The sequence below is a fragment of the Labeo rohita genome, chromosome 18, assembly GCF_022985175.1.
Source record: "Labeo rohita strain BAU-BD-2019 chromosome 18, IGBB_LRoh.1.0, whole genome shotgun sequence".
In the NCBI taxonomy this organism is placed as follows: domain Eukaryota; kingdom Metazoa; phylum Chordata; class Actinopteri; order Cypriniformes; family Cyprinidae; genus Labeo; species Labeo rohita.
The window spans coordinates 32527806-32543209 of record NC_066886.1 but is presented as its reverse complement, the minus strand read 5'-3'; the positions used below and the strand labels follow the sequence as shown (position 1 = coordinate 32543209).

The window sequence follows — 15404 nt, the reverse complement described above, 5'->3', positions numbered from 1 at the left end:
CAAAAGTATCTTACATTTCAGTGAATTGATCTTTGGACAGGTTTTTGCCTGCATTAGTCTAAAATTTCATAAAAACATTTTTGGGGGTGTAAATGACAAGCATTGCAAGTGAAGAAAACCAAGCAATTCATTCAATAACAGAAACCATGTTCTTTTGTTATTTTGTTTGCTATGTTATATTTTATCAGTAATTCTGATAATATCCATTGTTGTTTCAGGAGCAATAAACACAAGACCAGAATAGCCCCGACAACATTTATTTCCTTGTGACGCACCTTTGCAGCAACATCCTGCCTGTAGATGTTGGGGCCTCTAGAAGTGAAAAGGTAATCATGAATTAACCCAAAGACATTGCAGGGTCATTGGGTTCCCTTTCAAAGGAATTTGCAATGTGTCCTAGCGGTCACTACGGGGAACGGCTTGACCGGTGTTTGAAGCACGTCTAAATAACATTGGCCAGCCACAGCCTATGACTTATACTACCAGTGTGACCATAGTATAAAAGGATGCCAGAGGAGCATGTCATCCTCTTCATACGAGACCATTTGTTTATGGGAACACCCGGACACACTCAGAACATTTGTACCTCCATGTCAGGGGTTTTGCCTTGATACTCAAGGATTTGCATGACTCTTTGGTATGTGTGGGTAAAGTGAGATAAAGCTTTAACTTTCACTCAAGATTGTAGACCGCGTGTGCATGAGCACATTAGCCTCTCAACGGGAAGGCTGGGAAATGTCTTGTATGCTTGATTCTCTGAGGGATAAGAATTTAGCGCCTACAACCGGGTCTCGCGGCTGCCGAGACAGCTAGGAACTGTGATCTGTAGGCGGGACATGGAAGAAATCTGACGGGAAGTGTTTTCTCTTTCAGAAAGTCCTTGTTGTTTCTGTTTCTTTATATAGAATAAGAAACTGTGTAATGTAAGATATTTATTATGAGTTGTTGGGGCTTTTATAATTCATAATATAGTATCTGGTAAAATGGTGAAACCTAGATGCCTGGCTATATTCCCTTAAAGGAATCAAATCTTGTATATTGACCATGTGTAGTCTTAGTTTTGTAGTTTAGTGCTCGCCTCTTAGAATATGGCATGCGCCCCCCTCAGCATGGCAGAGTGGCTATTTTGTTCCCCATAGCAACTGCTAGGACAAAATCACAGTGCCTTGAAAGGGAACATCTCAGGTTACGCATATAAACATGATTCCCTGAGACACACTGTGTCCCCTTGGCATGGATTGGAGATGTGCTTCATCTTCTTCAGATGATGAAGTGGGTGACATGTTTCTCCGGCATCCTTTTACACTATGGTCGTACAGGTAGTAATGTCATAGGCTGTTGCCGGCCAATGTTATTTTGTGTTTAGATGTGTGCTTCACATTGCTAGGATGCAATGTCTCGTTCCCTTTCAGGGAACCATGGATATATGCGTAACCTGAGACATTTTCTTTATCGTATTTGATAGATCTATAGATAATGTAGATACAATTATGCAAGTACTTAGTTCATAAAATACATTCACTGAACATTTTAAATGTCACAACCATTGCACAATCTTGTCTGTCTTTAATAATGTGGAAAAAAGCAATAGGCTGGTGTAGAAAGCAAAGTTGTGTGTGATCTAATCATACCTACTGATTACTGAGATATTTGCCTTTGTATGCAGCATGTTCACAAAACTCAACAGACTGTATTCATTTTGAATTTATGCATTGCACCATGTGATCTTATACCCTCAGTGCTCTTTCACCCACAGTCACAGTCACAGTTCATAGTCCAGATACTGATAACATACAGTTAAATGGGCACTGAGCAAAATTATTCTTTAATCAGTATTTGTGTTGTTTTGTAATAAACAAGTGTGCAAAGGTATACTCATAGTGTTGGAGCAGTAGAAATTATTCTATGTAGAATAATTATCACTAGCAAATTTGCAGATGAGTAAAAGTGTGCACTTTATATATGTTCTGCTATAAAGCTCATGATACTAATTAACTATGCACTTTTAACTTTATTGCTGTGGGCTGCTCACCGCATTGTAAAAGATAACTTCCCATATATTATGCTAAAGGAGTAATCTACTCATATTCAAAAAAGAGTAGCACTGAACAGCACTGAACAAACCAGAAGCAGTCAATATAACTGTAAGTAATCCACAATTTATGGATAAATGCAACATTTATATATACTTTTTATATATATTAATTTATTTGCACATTAATTTTCACTATTATTAATGTGGTCAATTTAACTCATTAATATAATATGATTATTATTACAAAAAATGAATAAATAAATAATTAAACAACACAATAATAATAATAATAATAATAATAATAATAATAATAATCCATAAACCTCACACACTAAAAAAAAGTGTGTAAAAATAATGCCCCTTTATCTTGTTTTATTATGAATGAATACAGTATTGAGTTTTCAGAGGTGTTTTACCCATAATACATTAGTTTTCACATTAAAATACTTTTTAAAAATATGGATTTGCATTTCTCCATTTTAATAGAAGACAACAAAACAATAGACACCAGGTTACATCTTTATTTTTGTTATTAGTGTACCATAGTTTAAAATTAGGAAAAACCTGTGGTCCGAGATGCTAGGATGCTAGATGTAAGTGATATGGAGAATGAATGGACTGATGGATTACACTAACAAAGATGCAAGATTCATTTTTGAATGGCCAAAATAAAGATACAGTGCCAGTTTAATAAACCTTTGTAAACCCTGTGAACCTATATACGATGAAGGCATCCAAACTTTAATGTTTTTTTTAAGCATATGTGTAACTATGGTAAAGATTCCAAATATAATTTGCACACTAAAAGAAGCAGAAACTCTAAACAGCAGATTTTTTTTTCTTGACATTCTAAGGTGTTTTCAACACTTTGTAAGATCCTCTGTCAATCCCACAATCCACCGTATGAGGGTGATGCTATGCTCCCATATGAATGAGCAGAAAAACGCAATAGTTTGTGTACATGAAAATGGACTTGAGATAGCGACAATATAAAAGAACTGAATGCAGTACTTGCGCTTTTTTCTTGCCTCCCCCATATAGCAGAATATATGTACAAAGGTCAAATGCACTTGTATGTGTGAAGGGTAATGCAGTGTGGTAGAGAGGTAAAGGTATTTACAGGTAGAATGAATTAACAGAATTTGTACTTCATAGTGGATACTAAGAGCTGGAGGCATAAGGAAATCAGGATGTTTAATGTGCAGGGCCACTGCTCCTCCAACTAAAATGTCAAGTAAAATGTTAGAATGTTGTGCATTGCCTTATGTTCAGAAGATCGTCCCTGGCAAATCTGTTCAGGAAAAAGTGACTCTAAAGACTGGACAAACAAACAATGATTCCAGAAGCACTGAAGAGCAGCTATGTGCGGCACCATCTAGAAGATAATTATTAAGGACTTTAAAATCAGAAAAAATATAAAATCTACAAATGACAAATGACTGTTTCAGAGCAGTCTAGGTTCAGTAACTCATGAAAACAAGACAAGACGTGAATTATTTTTCTTGATTGATTACCAGGGATTCAGATAACTGGGTGACACGAATACTAGGCTATTAGTCTATATCTATTAATTTCTTTATTTAAAGGTGCAATAGGAGATCTTGGAAAATGCTAACTTTAGCCTGATAGCCCTGAAAGCGTTTTCCCCCCGAGTTTAATAAAACGCCTCACGTGTCATCACATTCGTCCACATACATGGGGATCGAGCGAGGAAAAATGTGCACAAGCATGCATCCAACTCAGGTCATAACCAGAAAGGAAATACATAAAATAAAGAGAGACAGATGTCGGTAGAGCGAGTCATCTCTTCACCTTTCCAGAATGTACAGACACACGTTATGCACATACGCAGTTGTCAGTCTGCCTCAAAACTGCCGTAAATGCTCTAGCAGAGATCATGTCATTAACCGTGAGAACACTTTATAGTACTGTTAGTTAAATTATTACAATACCAGGACGGAAGATCAGGTTGTTGATGTTTGGCTTCTATTCTCACACAGCGTATGTGAACGCGCTGATGACGTATCCTGTCTGTGCGAACAGGGTGCGCAGAGGTATGCAAATACATACCATTCTCGTGACCTCGTTGTGCGGGGGGGTTCTGTGAAAGAGGGGCAGTGTTTGGAAAGGAAGAGGCACACTTAGCGTGCGATTAAGGGATGGGGAGATGCTGATAAGTAGGGGGAGGCAGCCGACTCGTCACAAAACATAGAAATACAAGTAGACCACTTAATGTAATGATTGCTATCAGGATCTGAAGAGACTTTTAACCAGCATAACAAAAAATGTTTCTAAAGATAATCACCTATTGCACTTTTAACTGACTATACCAGGGGTGGCGAACTCCGGTCCTGGAGAGCCACTGCCCTGCAGAGTTCAGCTCCAACCCTAATTAAAACTCACCTGCCTGTAGCTTTCTAGTAACCCTTCAGACCTTGATTAGCTTGTTCAGGTGCATTTGATTAGGGTTGAAGCAAAACTATGCAGGGCTGCGGCTCTCCAGGACCGATGTTCGCCACCCCTGGACTATACAGTACTGTACAACATATAATATTATCCAATGTAATCCAGTTATTTTATAATTTTCAGAAAGATGACACCATTTTCTAAGAACATGGTTTCTGTCTCACTCTGGACAACAATCGTAATCATATTTGGTTCTCTTTGTGATGGTGGCAAAATCTTGGTGGTGCCTCTGGAGGGAAGTCACTGGGTGAACATGGACATCATCCTCAAGGCTTTACATGGTCGAGGACACAATGTCGATGTAATGCGCACATATAACAGCTGGTTCGTCAAGGAGAACTCAACGTACTACAACTCTATAAATGTACCTAACACCAAAGGTATCAATGAAGAATTTGTAAAGGACGTACTCAACAACATGATTGACTATGAACGAGGAAAGAGTTCCTGGCTAGGCGGAGTATGGCTGTTTTGGGATATGGTTAGAGCCATTTATGAATCCCATGAAATGGTATGTCAGTTTATAACTAACATATTGGAAAGTGAGGAAATTCTGAAAACACTGATGGAAAAGCAGTACGATCTGGTGCTCACTGATCCGGGGTGGGGTGCAGGCATTATCCTGGCTCATAAACTCAAGGTACCCATGGTTTATAATGTGAGATGGACCTCTAATGGAGAGGGACACTTTGAAATCGCTCCCTCACCAATGTCTTACATCCCTATCACAGGATCTAAAAACACAGACAAAATGAATTTCTTCCAACGAGTTGAAAATATTTTCTTCTATTTGCTAATGGACATTCAGTGTAGCCGTTTTAATCTGGCCCAGTACCAAGCAGTTTGTGACAAATATTTCGATCCACCTGTACGCTTTCAGGAACTTCTCCAGGGGGCTGATATATGGCTTATGAGGGTTGATTTTGTTTTTGAATTTCCACGTCCAACAATGCCAAATATCATCTACATTGGCGGCTTCCAGTGCAAACCAGCGAGCGCCCTTCCACATGACCTGGAAAACTTCATGCAAAGTTCTGGAGAGCACGGAGTCGTTATCATGTCTTTAGGGTCATTTATCAGTGTCCTACCAGATGAGTTAACAGAAGAAATAGCCTCTGCCTTTGCTCGTCTCCCTCAAAAGGTGATTTGGAGATACACTGGAAAAAGACCATCTACTTTGGGCAACAACACATTACTGATTGACTGGATGCCACAGAACGATCTTCTAGGGCATCCAAAGACCAAACTTTTTATTGCTCATGGTGGAACCAACGGGGTTCAAGAAGCTTTGTATCATGGTGTTCCAGTGGTTGGAATCCCACTTTTTTTTGACCAGTACGACAATCTTGTTAGATTACAAAGTAGGGGAGGAGCCAAGATAGTTACCATTGCAACTTTAGATAAAAACACATTGCACGCGACTATTCAGGAAGTAATCAGTGATCCATCCTACAGGCTGAGCATGCAAAGACTTTCTCATCTGCACAGAGACACACCAGTTAAACCTTTGGACAGTGCCCTCTTCTGGATTGAGTTTGTAATAAGACACAAAGGTGCTGCTCACCTTCGTTCAGAATCCTACAAACTGCCATGGTACTCCTATTACTCAGCAGATGTTGCAGTTACATTGTTCACAGTTGTTCTGATATTCAGTCTCTCCATATTTTTCACAGTTAGATATCTGTGTGTTAAGTGCTGCAGCAGAAAAAAGAAAACTGACTAACACATTTGCATATGAAGTAGATCATTTACAACAAATATAATAATGTTTTGACTGTCTAATGTGTGAAAATAAATAAATGCATACATATGGATAAATTTAAATTGCATATTCCCATTCATCACATTTAATGGAATAATTAATAATACAATTTTTATGCTGTTTATGCATTTTTTTAAATGTTTGAAAAAAAAAGTCTAATTTTGACTAAAAATTGTCTCCCACTGCCTTGAATAATGATTTGATCTTTCTGAGTTTACGTGAAGTGATCTTTTTGACCACATAAATGGTAAGTGACATATTGGTGGTGTGGTTGTACGAAGGCCCGAACATGATACACGGGAAGAAAAATTGAGCATGTGTAGTACAAATATCATCACTGAAGCTTTTGTTCATTACTTATTGAACCAATAAACCATGTTGCAACTGCCCCATTTTTGCAACCATTCCCACTCTCCTCTATGACATGACTGTAATGTGGATGTAGCCTGCAGAGGGTGCAATAAGCAAATATTCTATGAACAGAACGAATTTGCAAAAAATGAGGTAACAAATTAGGTCTAAATGGTGCTCATGATTTACTTAAAATGAATGAATGAATTTGTAAATTGTGCTCATGATGTGCTTAACACAAAGCAGTGAGTTATTAAACTGTGCTCACGATTTAACAAACACATTGTTAATTTGTGGTCATGAGATAACTAATTATTGTTGGGGTTTTTTTAAACAAATATGTCATGTCTGGGGCTCTGTACGGTAGCCAAAACATGCACGACAGAAGCTTACTATATAAACAGTGTTTAATGGCTAAACCAAAATACGCAGGAGAAATTAAATTGACACTGAGTCAAATTACTCTCAAATTACTCTCTAACAATTATTAATAGCAAGTGTGCAAAAATGTATCATAGTGTTGAAAAGTAGTAGAAATTCCTGTCTATCAAACTTATATTACTAGCAAATGTACATTTGAGTTAAAGTGTGCACTGTAAAGACATATATGTGCCATACAGTTCATGTTACTAATAAACTTGGCACTTTGGACTTGCTGCTAATGCTAAGCTCAGTCAGTTTCAGAGATGGAGTAACATGCAAAGATAAAGATATCGGCGCTGAACTAAGAAGCGTATGCCAGTCAATATAAGTAATTTAAGGTTCATCGCTTAAAACAACAGTTTTTTTTTTCTTTTTAACAAAAGGGTGTTTATTTAAAATATATGTGGAATTTCTATTATTTCAGATATCATGTGTAGTTTTCTACTTTTTTAAAAAATGAATTTGAATGAATTTGATGAAGATAATTTTTCTTGCTTTGACAAGTAATTATTTTATCATTTACAGGCAAGATGACACCGTTTTCTAAGAACATGTTTTCTGTCCCGCTCTGGATACCAATCACAATACTTTTTGGTTCTTTTTGTGATGGTGGCAAAATCTTGGTGGTGCCTTTGGAGGGAAGTCACTGGTTGAACATGGACATCATCATCAAGGCTTTACATGATCAAGGACACAGCGTTGATGTTTTACGCACCTCCAATAGCTGGTTCATCAAGGAGAATTCAACTTATTACAGCTCTATAACCATACCTAACACCAAAGGAATGGATGAAGAATTTGTAGATGACATGCTTTCCAAAGCAATCGACTATGAAAAAGGAAAAATCAACTGGCTGGACCACGTTTGGATGTATCTGGATACGCTTAATCACATTTATAAAATTAATGAAATGGTATGTCAGCTTATAACAAACATGTTTGAAAGTGTGGAAATTATGAAGATGTTTAAAGAAAAGCAGTATGATCTGGTACTCACTGATCCAGTATGGGGTGCAGGCATTCTCCTGGCTCATAAATTGAAGTTACCCACGGTATATAATGTGAGATGGATCATTACTGTAGAGGGACATTTTGAGGTCGCACCTTCACCACTGTCCTACATCCCTATCACAAGTTCTAGAAACACAGACAAAATGAACTTCTTTCAACGAGTACAAAATGTTTTCTATTATTGGCTAATGTACTTTCAATATGGCTATTTTAATTTGGCACAGTACCAAGCACTTTGTGACAAATATTTCGATCCACCTGTACGTTTTCATGAACTTCTCCAGGGGGCTGATATATGGCTTATGAGGGTTGATTTTGTTTTTGAATTTCCACGTCCAACAATGCCAAATATCATCTACGTTGGCGGCTTCCAGTGCAAACCAGCAAATGCCCTTCCACATGACCTGGAAAACTTCATGCAAAGTTCTGGAGAGCACGGAGTTGTTATCATGTCTTTAGGGTCATTTATCAGTGTCCTACCAGATGAGTTAACAGAAGAAATAGCCGCTGCTCTTGCTCATCTCCCTCAAAAGGTGATTTGGAGATACACTGGAAAAAGACCATCTACTTTGGGCAACAACACATTACTGGTTGACTGGATGCCACAGAACGATCTTCTAGGGCATCCAAAGACCAAACTTTTTATTGCTCATGGTGGAACCAACGGGGTTCAAGAAGCCTTGTATCATGGTGTTCCAGTGGTTGGAATCCCACTTTTTTTTGACCAGTATGACAATCTTCTTCGTTTACAAGAGAGGGGAGGAGCCAAGATAGTTACCATCGCAACTTTAGATAAAAACACATTGCACGCGGCTATTCAGGAAGTAATCAGTGATCCATCCTACAGGCTGAGCATGCAGAGACTCTCTCATCTGCACAGAGACACACCAGTTAAACCTTTGGACAGTGCCCTCTTCTGGATTGAGTTTGTAATGAGACACAAAGGTGCTGCTCACCTTCGTTCAGATTCCTACAAACTGCCATGGTACTCCTATTACTCAGTAGATGTTGCAGTTACATTGTTCACAGTTCTTCTAATATTTACTCTCTCCATATTTTTTACAATTAGATATCTGTGTGTTAAGTGCTGCAGCAGAAAAAAGAAAACTGACTGACACATTTGCATATGAAGTAGATAATTTACAACAAATATAATTAAGTTTGACTGTCTAATGTGTAATAAATAAATAAATATGTACTAATTCAAATTGCGTGTTCCCATTTATCACATTTGATAGAATAATTAATATTGAATCCTTATGCTATGCTTTTTTTTTAATGTTTGAAATAAAAACTTTCGACCATTCTGTTGTGTCTCCCCCTGTCCCACTGCCTTGAAGTAGATTATTTGTACATATAATCTTGTACATAATTTGTACATAATATAAGTCTCATTCTTTACTATTTATGTAATGAGCAGTACACTGAACTTGGAACAACAATTAATAACGACAAGTAGCATCTGGCCTGAAAACTAAACATCCTCACCTTTTTGAGCCAGACTCTACATAATGTCATTGTTAGTTTTAAATGTTTTATTTAACAAAGTTCAGTGTACTGTTCATCACATAAGTAGTAAAGAACTGGACATGAACACACTTACCAACACACTGCATCTTAGCAAAGAAAAGAAAATCTTGTTCCTCTATGCTTTCACTATTCTTTAATCACTCCCTGTTCTAGCTTTACAATTATAAAGACTGTCTGAATCTTTGTATTACTTGTATTCTTCTGTTGATTTTCTCTTTATGATGAATTACTTGTTAATGTAAATAAATAATAAATACAATGTTTTATGTATCTGAATTTGTCTTAATAGTGATCCATTTTTTTACAGAAAAAAAACTTGAATAATCCTAAATATTCACATTACTAGTTAAAATTAGCCATAATAATAGCCTATTTACTCTGATATTTGACCCTGTAAAATTCAACCTCAACCTCAAACATTTGGAATGTTAAAAAAGAGACATGATAAAAGAGACATGACATGAAAATAAATGTAATTTCGTATCAGTTCAAATATATTCTGTGCAGTGGCTCAACCTTTGTAATCAACATCTGTACAAGTATTATACTGTACATCCACGTTCCTTCTGTTAATAATGAGAGAGAGACTATTTAAAAATCTTTTGCATGTATAATTTATTTACTTAATGCATTGTAATTGGTCACTTTTTAATCAAAGATGGTGATATTTAGAGAAAAGTTCACATTTTCTGTAAACTACTTAACTGCGGCAAACTCAAATCTGCTTAATTTAAATATTACCCTGACCTGTTTATTAGTAACAAGTTGTAACTCACAATGTTATCTGCATGCTATTTCATCAGCAGGCTGGGCAAACATTTACAGACTTAATTAGTAAGCGATAAACATTTTATTAGATTGTAGTTTAAAGAAGTGTTAAATGCAGCGTTTTAGAGCATACATGTTTCTAACAATCACTGAGACAAACATAAATCATGAGTACATATACATATTTTATATATATATATATATATATATATATATATATATATATATATATATATATATACATATATATATAAAGCAATTTTGAATTGAATTGAATTGTGAAATCATAAGAAAAGCTGAAACACACAGAAACACTGCTGCATTCAGGGCACAACAGGCTTTCACAGAAACCCTTCTTGTTGGTTACTGTTGTGTGATATCCTAAAAAAGCTTTTCAGAGAAGCACAAGAAAGCATGTGTGATCAAGGTTTAATGCCCCTGTCAACCCCTGCTGGTACACAAGCATCTTTCTCCTTTGAAAGCTGTTTTTTTTTTTTTTTTTGAGGGCATTACAGTGTATTTATATTTAAATTTATTTTATATTTATTTATTTATTTTGAGAGTTTTTACATTTATTTTTTCCCTCTCTGGTGACAAGCATTGTCCATTAAGATGCTTGACAATACTTAAGATGCAAGATGCATACTTATGCATAACTTATAGGCCATAGTACAGCACTTCTAAGTATTACATGCAATAATTAGCTTTGTTGTTTTTAGGTGTGAACTTATTAACTAACACCACATTAAACTTTTCCTGAAGCACAGCCTCTATTTCACAGTCAGGGATTTCCTTCATGACCACCAAGTCAGAGTCCTCTTCTGGGTTGTATATGATCTCGCTGTAAGTCCAGCCAATCAGAGCTCTGAAGCCATTGGGTGTCTGAAGGGAGCAAATGGACTTTAGCACAAACCGAGAATCTGGGCTGGTCTGCAAGCAATCCAGGGTTTCTACAAAATGTTCTTTGTCACGGGGTGTTAATGGGAAGCAATACATTATCTTTGTCAGGCGCTTGTCAATAAGGCTAGAATTAGCATAGACCTTATCTTTGACCACTTGCTTTCTTGAGGTCTTCTCCAGAACCCATGTCTCCCCATTGTTAAGTAGGCGGAAAACACCTGGTGGCTGCGGCTGATCTTTACCCGAGATCATCTCTAAGGGATACCACAGTTGGCACGACACTCCATAGCTCACATCAGTAATGTAATGCTTCCCATCAATCTCCACCATATTGATGAGATGGGAGTCCACGTGGTAGAAATCATTTTGGAACTTGTTAAACACCTTGGAGCCTAGTGTGGTGTATTTGTAACCCATCTCCTTTAGGACCCATGAGAACAAGAGGTTGTTTTCACAACACCAGCCACCCCGATTGCTCTTGACTAATTTATCATAGATGATGTGCAGGTCCGTCGTGTTCTTCTCCCCACAATGGATGCTGAGGTTCTCAAAGGGAATAGTCATAACATGAAGCTTATGGATGGTGCGTAAAGTGTCCAGATCAGGTTTGTCGTATGGGCCAGTAAACCCAATCCTGTTGAAATACCCTTGTAGATCCATTAGATTCCTTCAAGAAACAATGCAAAAACAGTTTTTAAGCTAAAATATGAATTTCCCCTTTCGTCTTATAATATACAATTTGTTGTGCAGTGACAACTATATGTACACCATTTTTAGGTTCATTTTCCTGAAAAGTATTAATACTGTGTCTCTGTGCTGCTACCAAATCATTGCTGCGTTTGATCATCCTAAACCAGGCTTGTTTTTTAGTTTTTAGTCTACCAACTGTGAGTCATTTGTGTACCCTGTCCTTTGTATCTTTGGGAATGGGCCTGTCCCAATGCCCACACTTACGCTCTTTACACTTGATCACTTGCAGTGTTGGGAAGGTTACTTTGGAAATGTATTAGGTTACAGATTACAAGTTACCCTATTTAAAATGTAACAAGTAGTGTAAATTTTGAATTACTTTTTTGAAGTAATGTAACATTACATTTAATTACTTTTCTACATTTCTAATATGTTCAAATGTTAATCATTTGAAACATTTAAATCAGGCAGAGTTAACCTTACAGTAGCACTCTGTAACAAACTGATTACTGTCAGACTTTCAAAATCCTTCATCATTTGAATTAAGATCATAAGTAAGAAAGATGTAATATACATCTTTATTTTGTGATAACAACTGGCTGGACGTACATTTATCCCACTTATTACACAGCTGCTTGCCACGAAAGTGAACAATTAAATATGAAACACTGATCTGAGTTGAAATAATAAAACACAAAGCTTCCATGAAGAAATCAGTTGCTAGCAGGTGGCAAGTTTAAGACGGACTAGACGGACATTTAAGGGATACAGTGCAGTCATACAACTTTTGTTACACAACATTTCATCACATAAATAAGTACTAGTATTTACAGTACTAGTTTGTTAGTTATCTTATAATTCATTACGGTGTACAAAACAAAATGGAAGCAGTTGCGTTCATATTAAACAAGAGAGCAAGTCCACAACACCAGGATGACAGAATTAAAAAATTGTACACATAGTATTGAATTGAGATTTAATATTTAATTAGTTAATCAAATGAAAAGCTTTCACCAAGAAAAAGTAGCAAGCGTATAGTGCCGACTTAAGCTACCCAGGTGAGTCTGTGTTATTAGCTTTTACCAGTTGTTATCGGGGAATAACACAATTGCCCTCCAAAAGTTTGGAAACGCCCTAGAAAAGTGGGGTTTTGGGCAATATTGGCATGAATCCTTTTTAATTTGTGATAATTTTGCACTAATAAGGGACAACACAAACTACGAAAACATATTTTATTACATAAACAGTTTATACATAGAAAAAACGTAAATTTTTGATTCATCAAAATACACCGTCACAGCTGGCAAAGGGGCATGTCTGACTTTGACATGTATATATTGCCATTATTATATAATCAAAATGAAAATTATTATTGCTGGTCTTCAATGATAATGTCAAGTTACTTTAATTTATTTGCACCACAAAATGATCAGGATTTATGCTGATATCATCCAAAACCACACTTTGCCAGGGGTGTTTCCAAAGCTGTGTAATAATTTAATTTAAAGCACAAATTCAGACTTAACAGCTCTTATTTACTTTGAGATCATTCTGAGATTAAATACAGATTTAAAATCATAACAAGAAATAGTTTAATAGCTATGATACTGGTTTTGAAATAGGTTTGTATAGTTATGACAGGAAACACTGGCATTTAACAATGCCTTGGAAAAAAACAATTAATCTTAAACATATATCTTAAAGCATATGCATAAACCCAAATAAAAAAAATATGTAAAAAAACAGTTATCAAATAAATGTGTCCTATTCTGTGTCCTAAACTCCTGAAACATTGATGTCTCATTTTAGAGCAGTCAATACAATTTATGAAAGAAGTCAGTTACATCTGTATGTGGGTGTGTGTGTGAAAAAATTCAGATGTTACCCTCTTTAACATTTTCAAAAGTAACTGGAATTTGATTGTACATTTTTTCTCAATAACTATAACTAATTTTGTAATTAAATTACGTAATTCTGTTACATGTAACTAGATACTCCCCAACACCACTTGTCTACATATACGTATCTCCTGTCTTTGGCGTAAGTGAGTTTTAAGAACACAAGTGTGTGGAACTTTTTATTATATGATGGGACACACAACATGCAAGCATTGTTTTAACAGACCTTTTTGGTTTTCAATACTTTGCACTCTTAGAAGAATTAGAATAGAATAATTAAATAACTACAGAATAAGATAAGCATTACTTGTCGACTTGCAAAAATTATATAGGCCCACCCCTAAATCTAGACCTAAATCGGTTAAAGCAAATTGGCAAAAAATCACATCATAATTTGGAAATGTGTACTATTATACCTCAGACCCAGTCAACAGCAGACCTGATTATTCGCCACACCGGTTAAAATGCCATCAGTGACAGGCTGAGGCTCACAACTCTTGTCTTGTTCTTGTCTAATGTTATTCTGTTAATAATATCAGCTCTAATACATTTTCAATGCATCCACTTAATTAGCAACAAAAGATGTGAATGTGATATTTAAAAAAAAGTTCTTTGCATTTGTTCAAGTAAATTGTCTGTGCGCTATGAGAAGTGAGAATTGACAGCTCTTATTGGGTTCCTTCTCTGACTGCAGCCATCTGCTCTCATCTACATTCAAGGCGAGGTGTTTGTCATCTCAAACAAGCTTATTGTGTTTGCAGTTCAGTCTGGTGAAGCTGGTTGCTTGGCTTCAGGAGAATTTAGGGAAAATGTTGGGACTTGAAATTTAAAATTTTCTGCACACAGCATAAAACAAAAGTCTTTTTCTTTTAAAATTTTACTTCTACAGTATTTTTTTTCTTTTGTTCATTCTTTCTTATTCGGAAAAACAATACAAAAATCCTGATGAAATTTTCCTATATACCGTGGTCACTAAAATGACATAAAATGTTTCAGTATTTAAATTGCATGTATGTATGTATGTGTAATAATCAGTTATTTAAAAAAAAAAAAAAAAAATTATAAAAAAACATTATAAATTGGTGATAATTAGAAACCTACAAAAAGAATATACAATGATAAGATGATAAGAAAAAAAAATAGCACCTATTTAAAGAGTGGTAACACATCAACAGATATATGAGCAAAATAAATAAATAAATAAGTGATTTAATTAATACATAAAGAACTATCTAAAGATTAATTTGTGTAACTAAAAATGTTCTTACCCTTAGATGAAGCCAGTGAGTTGTCAAGTGAATTTGCTAGTGAGAAGAAAGTGTCTCCAAGAGTGAATGTCTTCAGAATGAGGGACTGGATGCTGGATAACTGAGAGTTAACCCTTAAACCACAGTGCAGTGTCACAGGTTTAAATAAATTAATTATTAAAGAAAAGAAAATCATCTACATATGTTGAGTCAGCATATTTTCCAACGTGTTTCAAATTAGAGAATTATGTCATTATGTGTTAATAAAATAAAATAAAATAATTTTTACTTTTCGAGGAATGGACTCAGTATGGAGCACCAAG

The 15404-nt window shown here is 35.9% G+C and overlaps 3 protein-coding genes across 4 annotated transcripts; 2 read left to right on the top strand and 1 right to left on the bottom strand.

The window, feature by feature from the left end:
- The first annotated feature begins 221 nt into the window (after window positions 1-221).
- On the top strand, window positions 222-6325 carry ugt5c2 (UDP glucuronosyltransferase 5 family, polypeptide C2). Of its 2 annotated transcripts, none has more exons than XM_051134634.1 (2): window positions 222-326; window positions 4625-6325. In XM_051134634.1, exons 1-2 carry the CDS (start codon window positions 301-303, stop codon window positions 6222-6224), a joined length of 1626 nt encoding a protein of 541 aa, XP_050990591.1. In that variant the 5' UTR covers window positions 222-300; the 3' UTR covers window positions 6225-6325. The 2 variants fall into 2 exon arrangements, with proteins under 2 accessions (XP_050990591.1, XP_050990590.1); XM_051134633.1 differs by lacking the exon at window positions 222-326 and adding an exon at window positions 1196-1319.
- Window positions 224-9765, top strand: LOC127180523 (UDP-glucuronosyltransferase 2A2-like). Its single transcript, XM_051134635.1, has 2 exons — window positions 224-326; window positions 7563-9765. The coding sequence occupies exon 2, from the start codon at window positions 7568-7570 to the stop codon at window positions 9161-9163; it is 1596 nt and encodes a 531-aa protein (XP_050990592.1). The 5' UTR covers window positions 224-326; window positions 7563-7567; the 3' UTR covers window positions 9164-9765.
- A 1033-nt stretch (window positions 9766-10798) lies between these two features.
- Window positions 10799-15186, bottom strand: zgc:101040 (Arylamine N-acetyltransferase, pineal gland isozyme NAT-10). The gene is made up of 2 exons (XM_051134655.1): window positions 15103-15186; window positions 10799-11913 (listed from the first exon to the last, which is right to left on the bottom strand). The coding sequence occupies exon 2, from the start codon at window positions 11904-11906 to the stop codon at window positions 11034-11036; it is 873 nt and encodes a 290-aa protein (XP_050990612.1). The 5' UTR covers window positions 11907-11913; window positions 15103-15186; the 3' UTR covers window positions 10799-11033.
- Between the last annotated feature and the right edge of the window lie 218 nt (window positions 15187-15404).

What these genes read in the sequence shown, in the direction of transcription:
- ugt5c2 (XM_051134633.1), top strand. Translation starts at nt 1,234, where the DNA reads ATGGATTGGAGATGTGCTTCATCTTCTTCAGATGATGAAGTGGGTGAC. An exon ending in TTTACACTATGGTCGTACAG is followed by an intron (nt 1,320 to 4,624) that starts GTAGTAATGTCA and finishes TATAATTTTCAG; the next exon opens with AAAGATGACACCATTTTCTA.
- LOC127180523 (XM_051134635.1), top strand. Translation starts at nt 7,568, where the DNA reads ATGACACCGTTTTCTAAGAACATGTTTTCTGTCCCGCTCTGGATACCA.
- zgc:101040 (XM_051134655.1), bottom strand. Translation starts at nt 11,906, where the DNA reads ATGGATCTACAAGGGTATTTCAACAGGATTGGGTTTACTGGCCCATAC.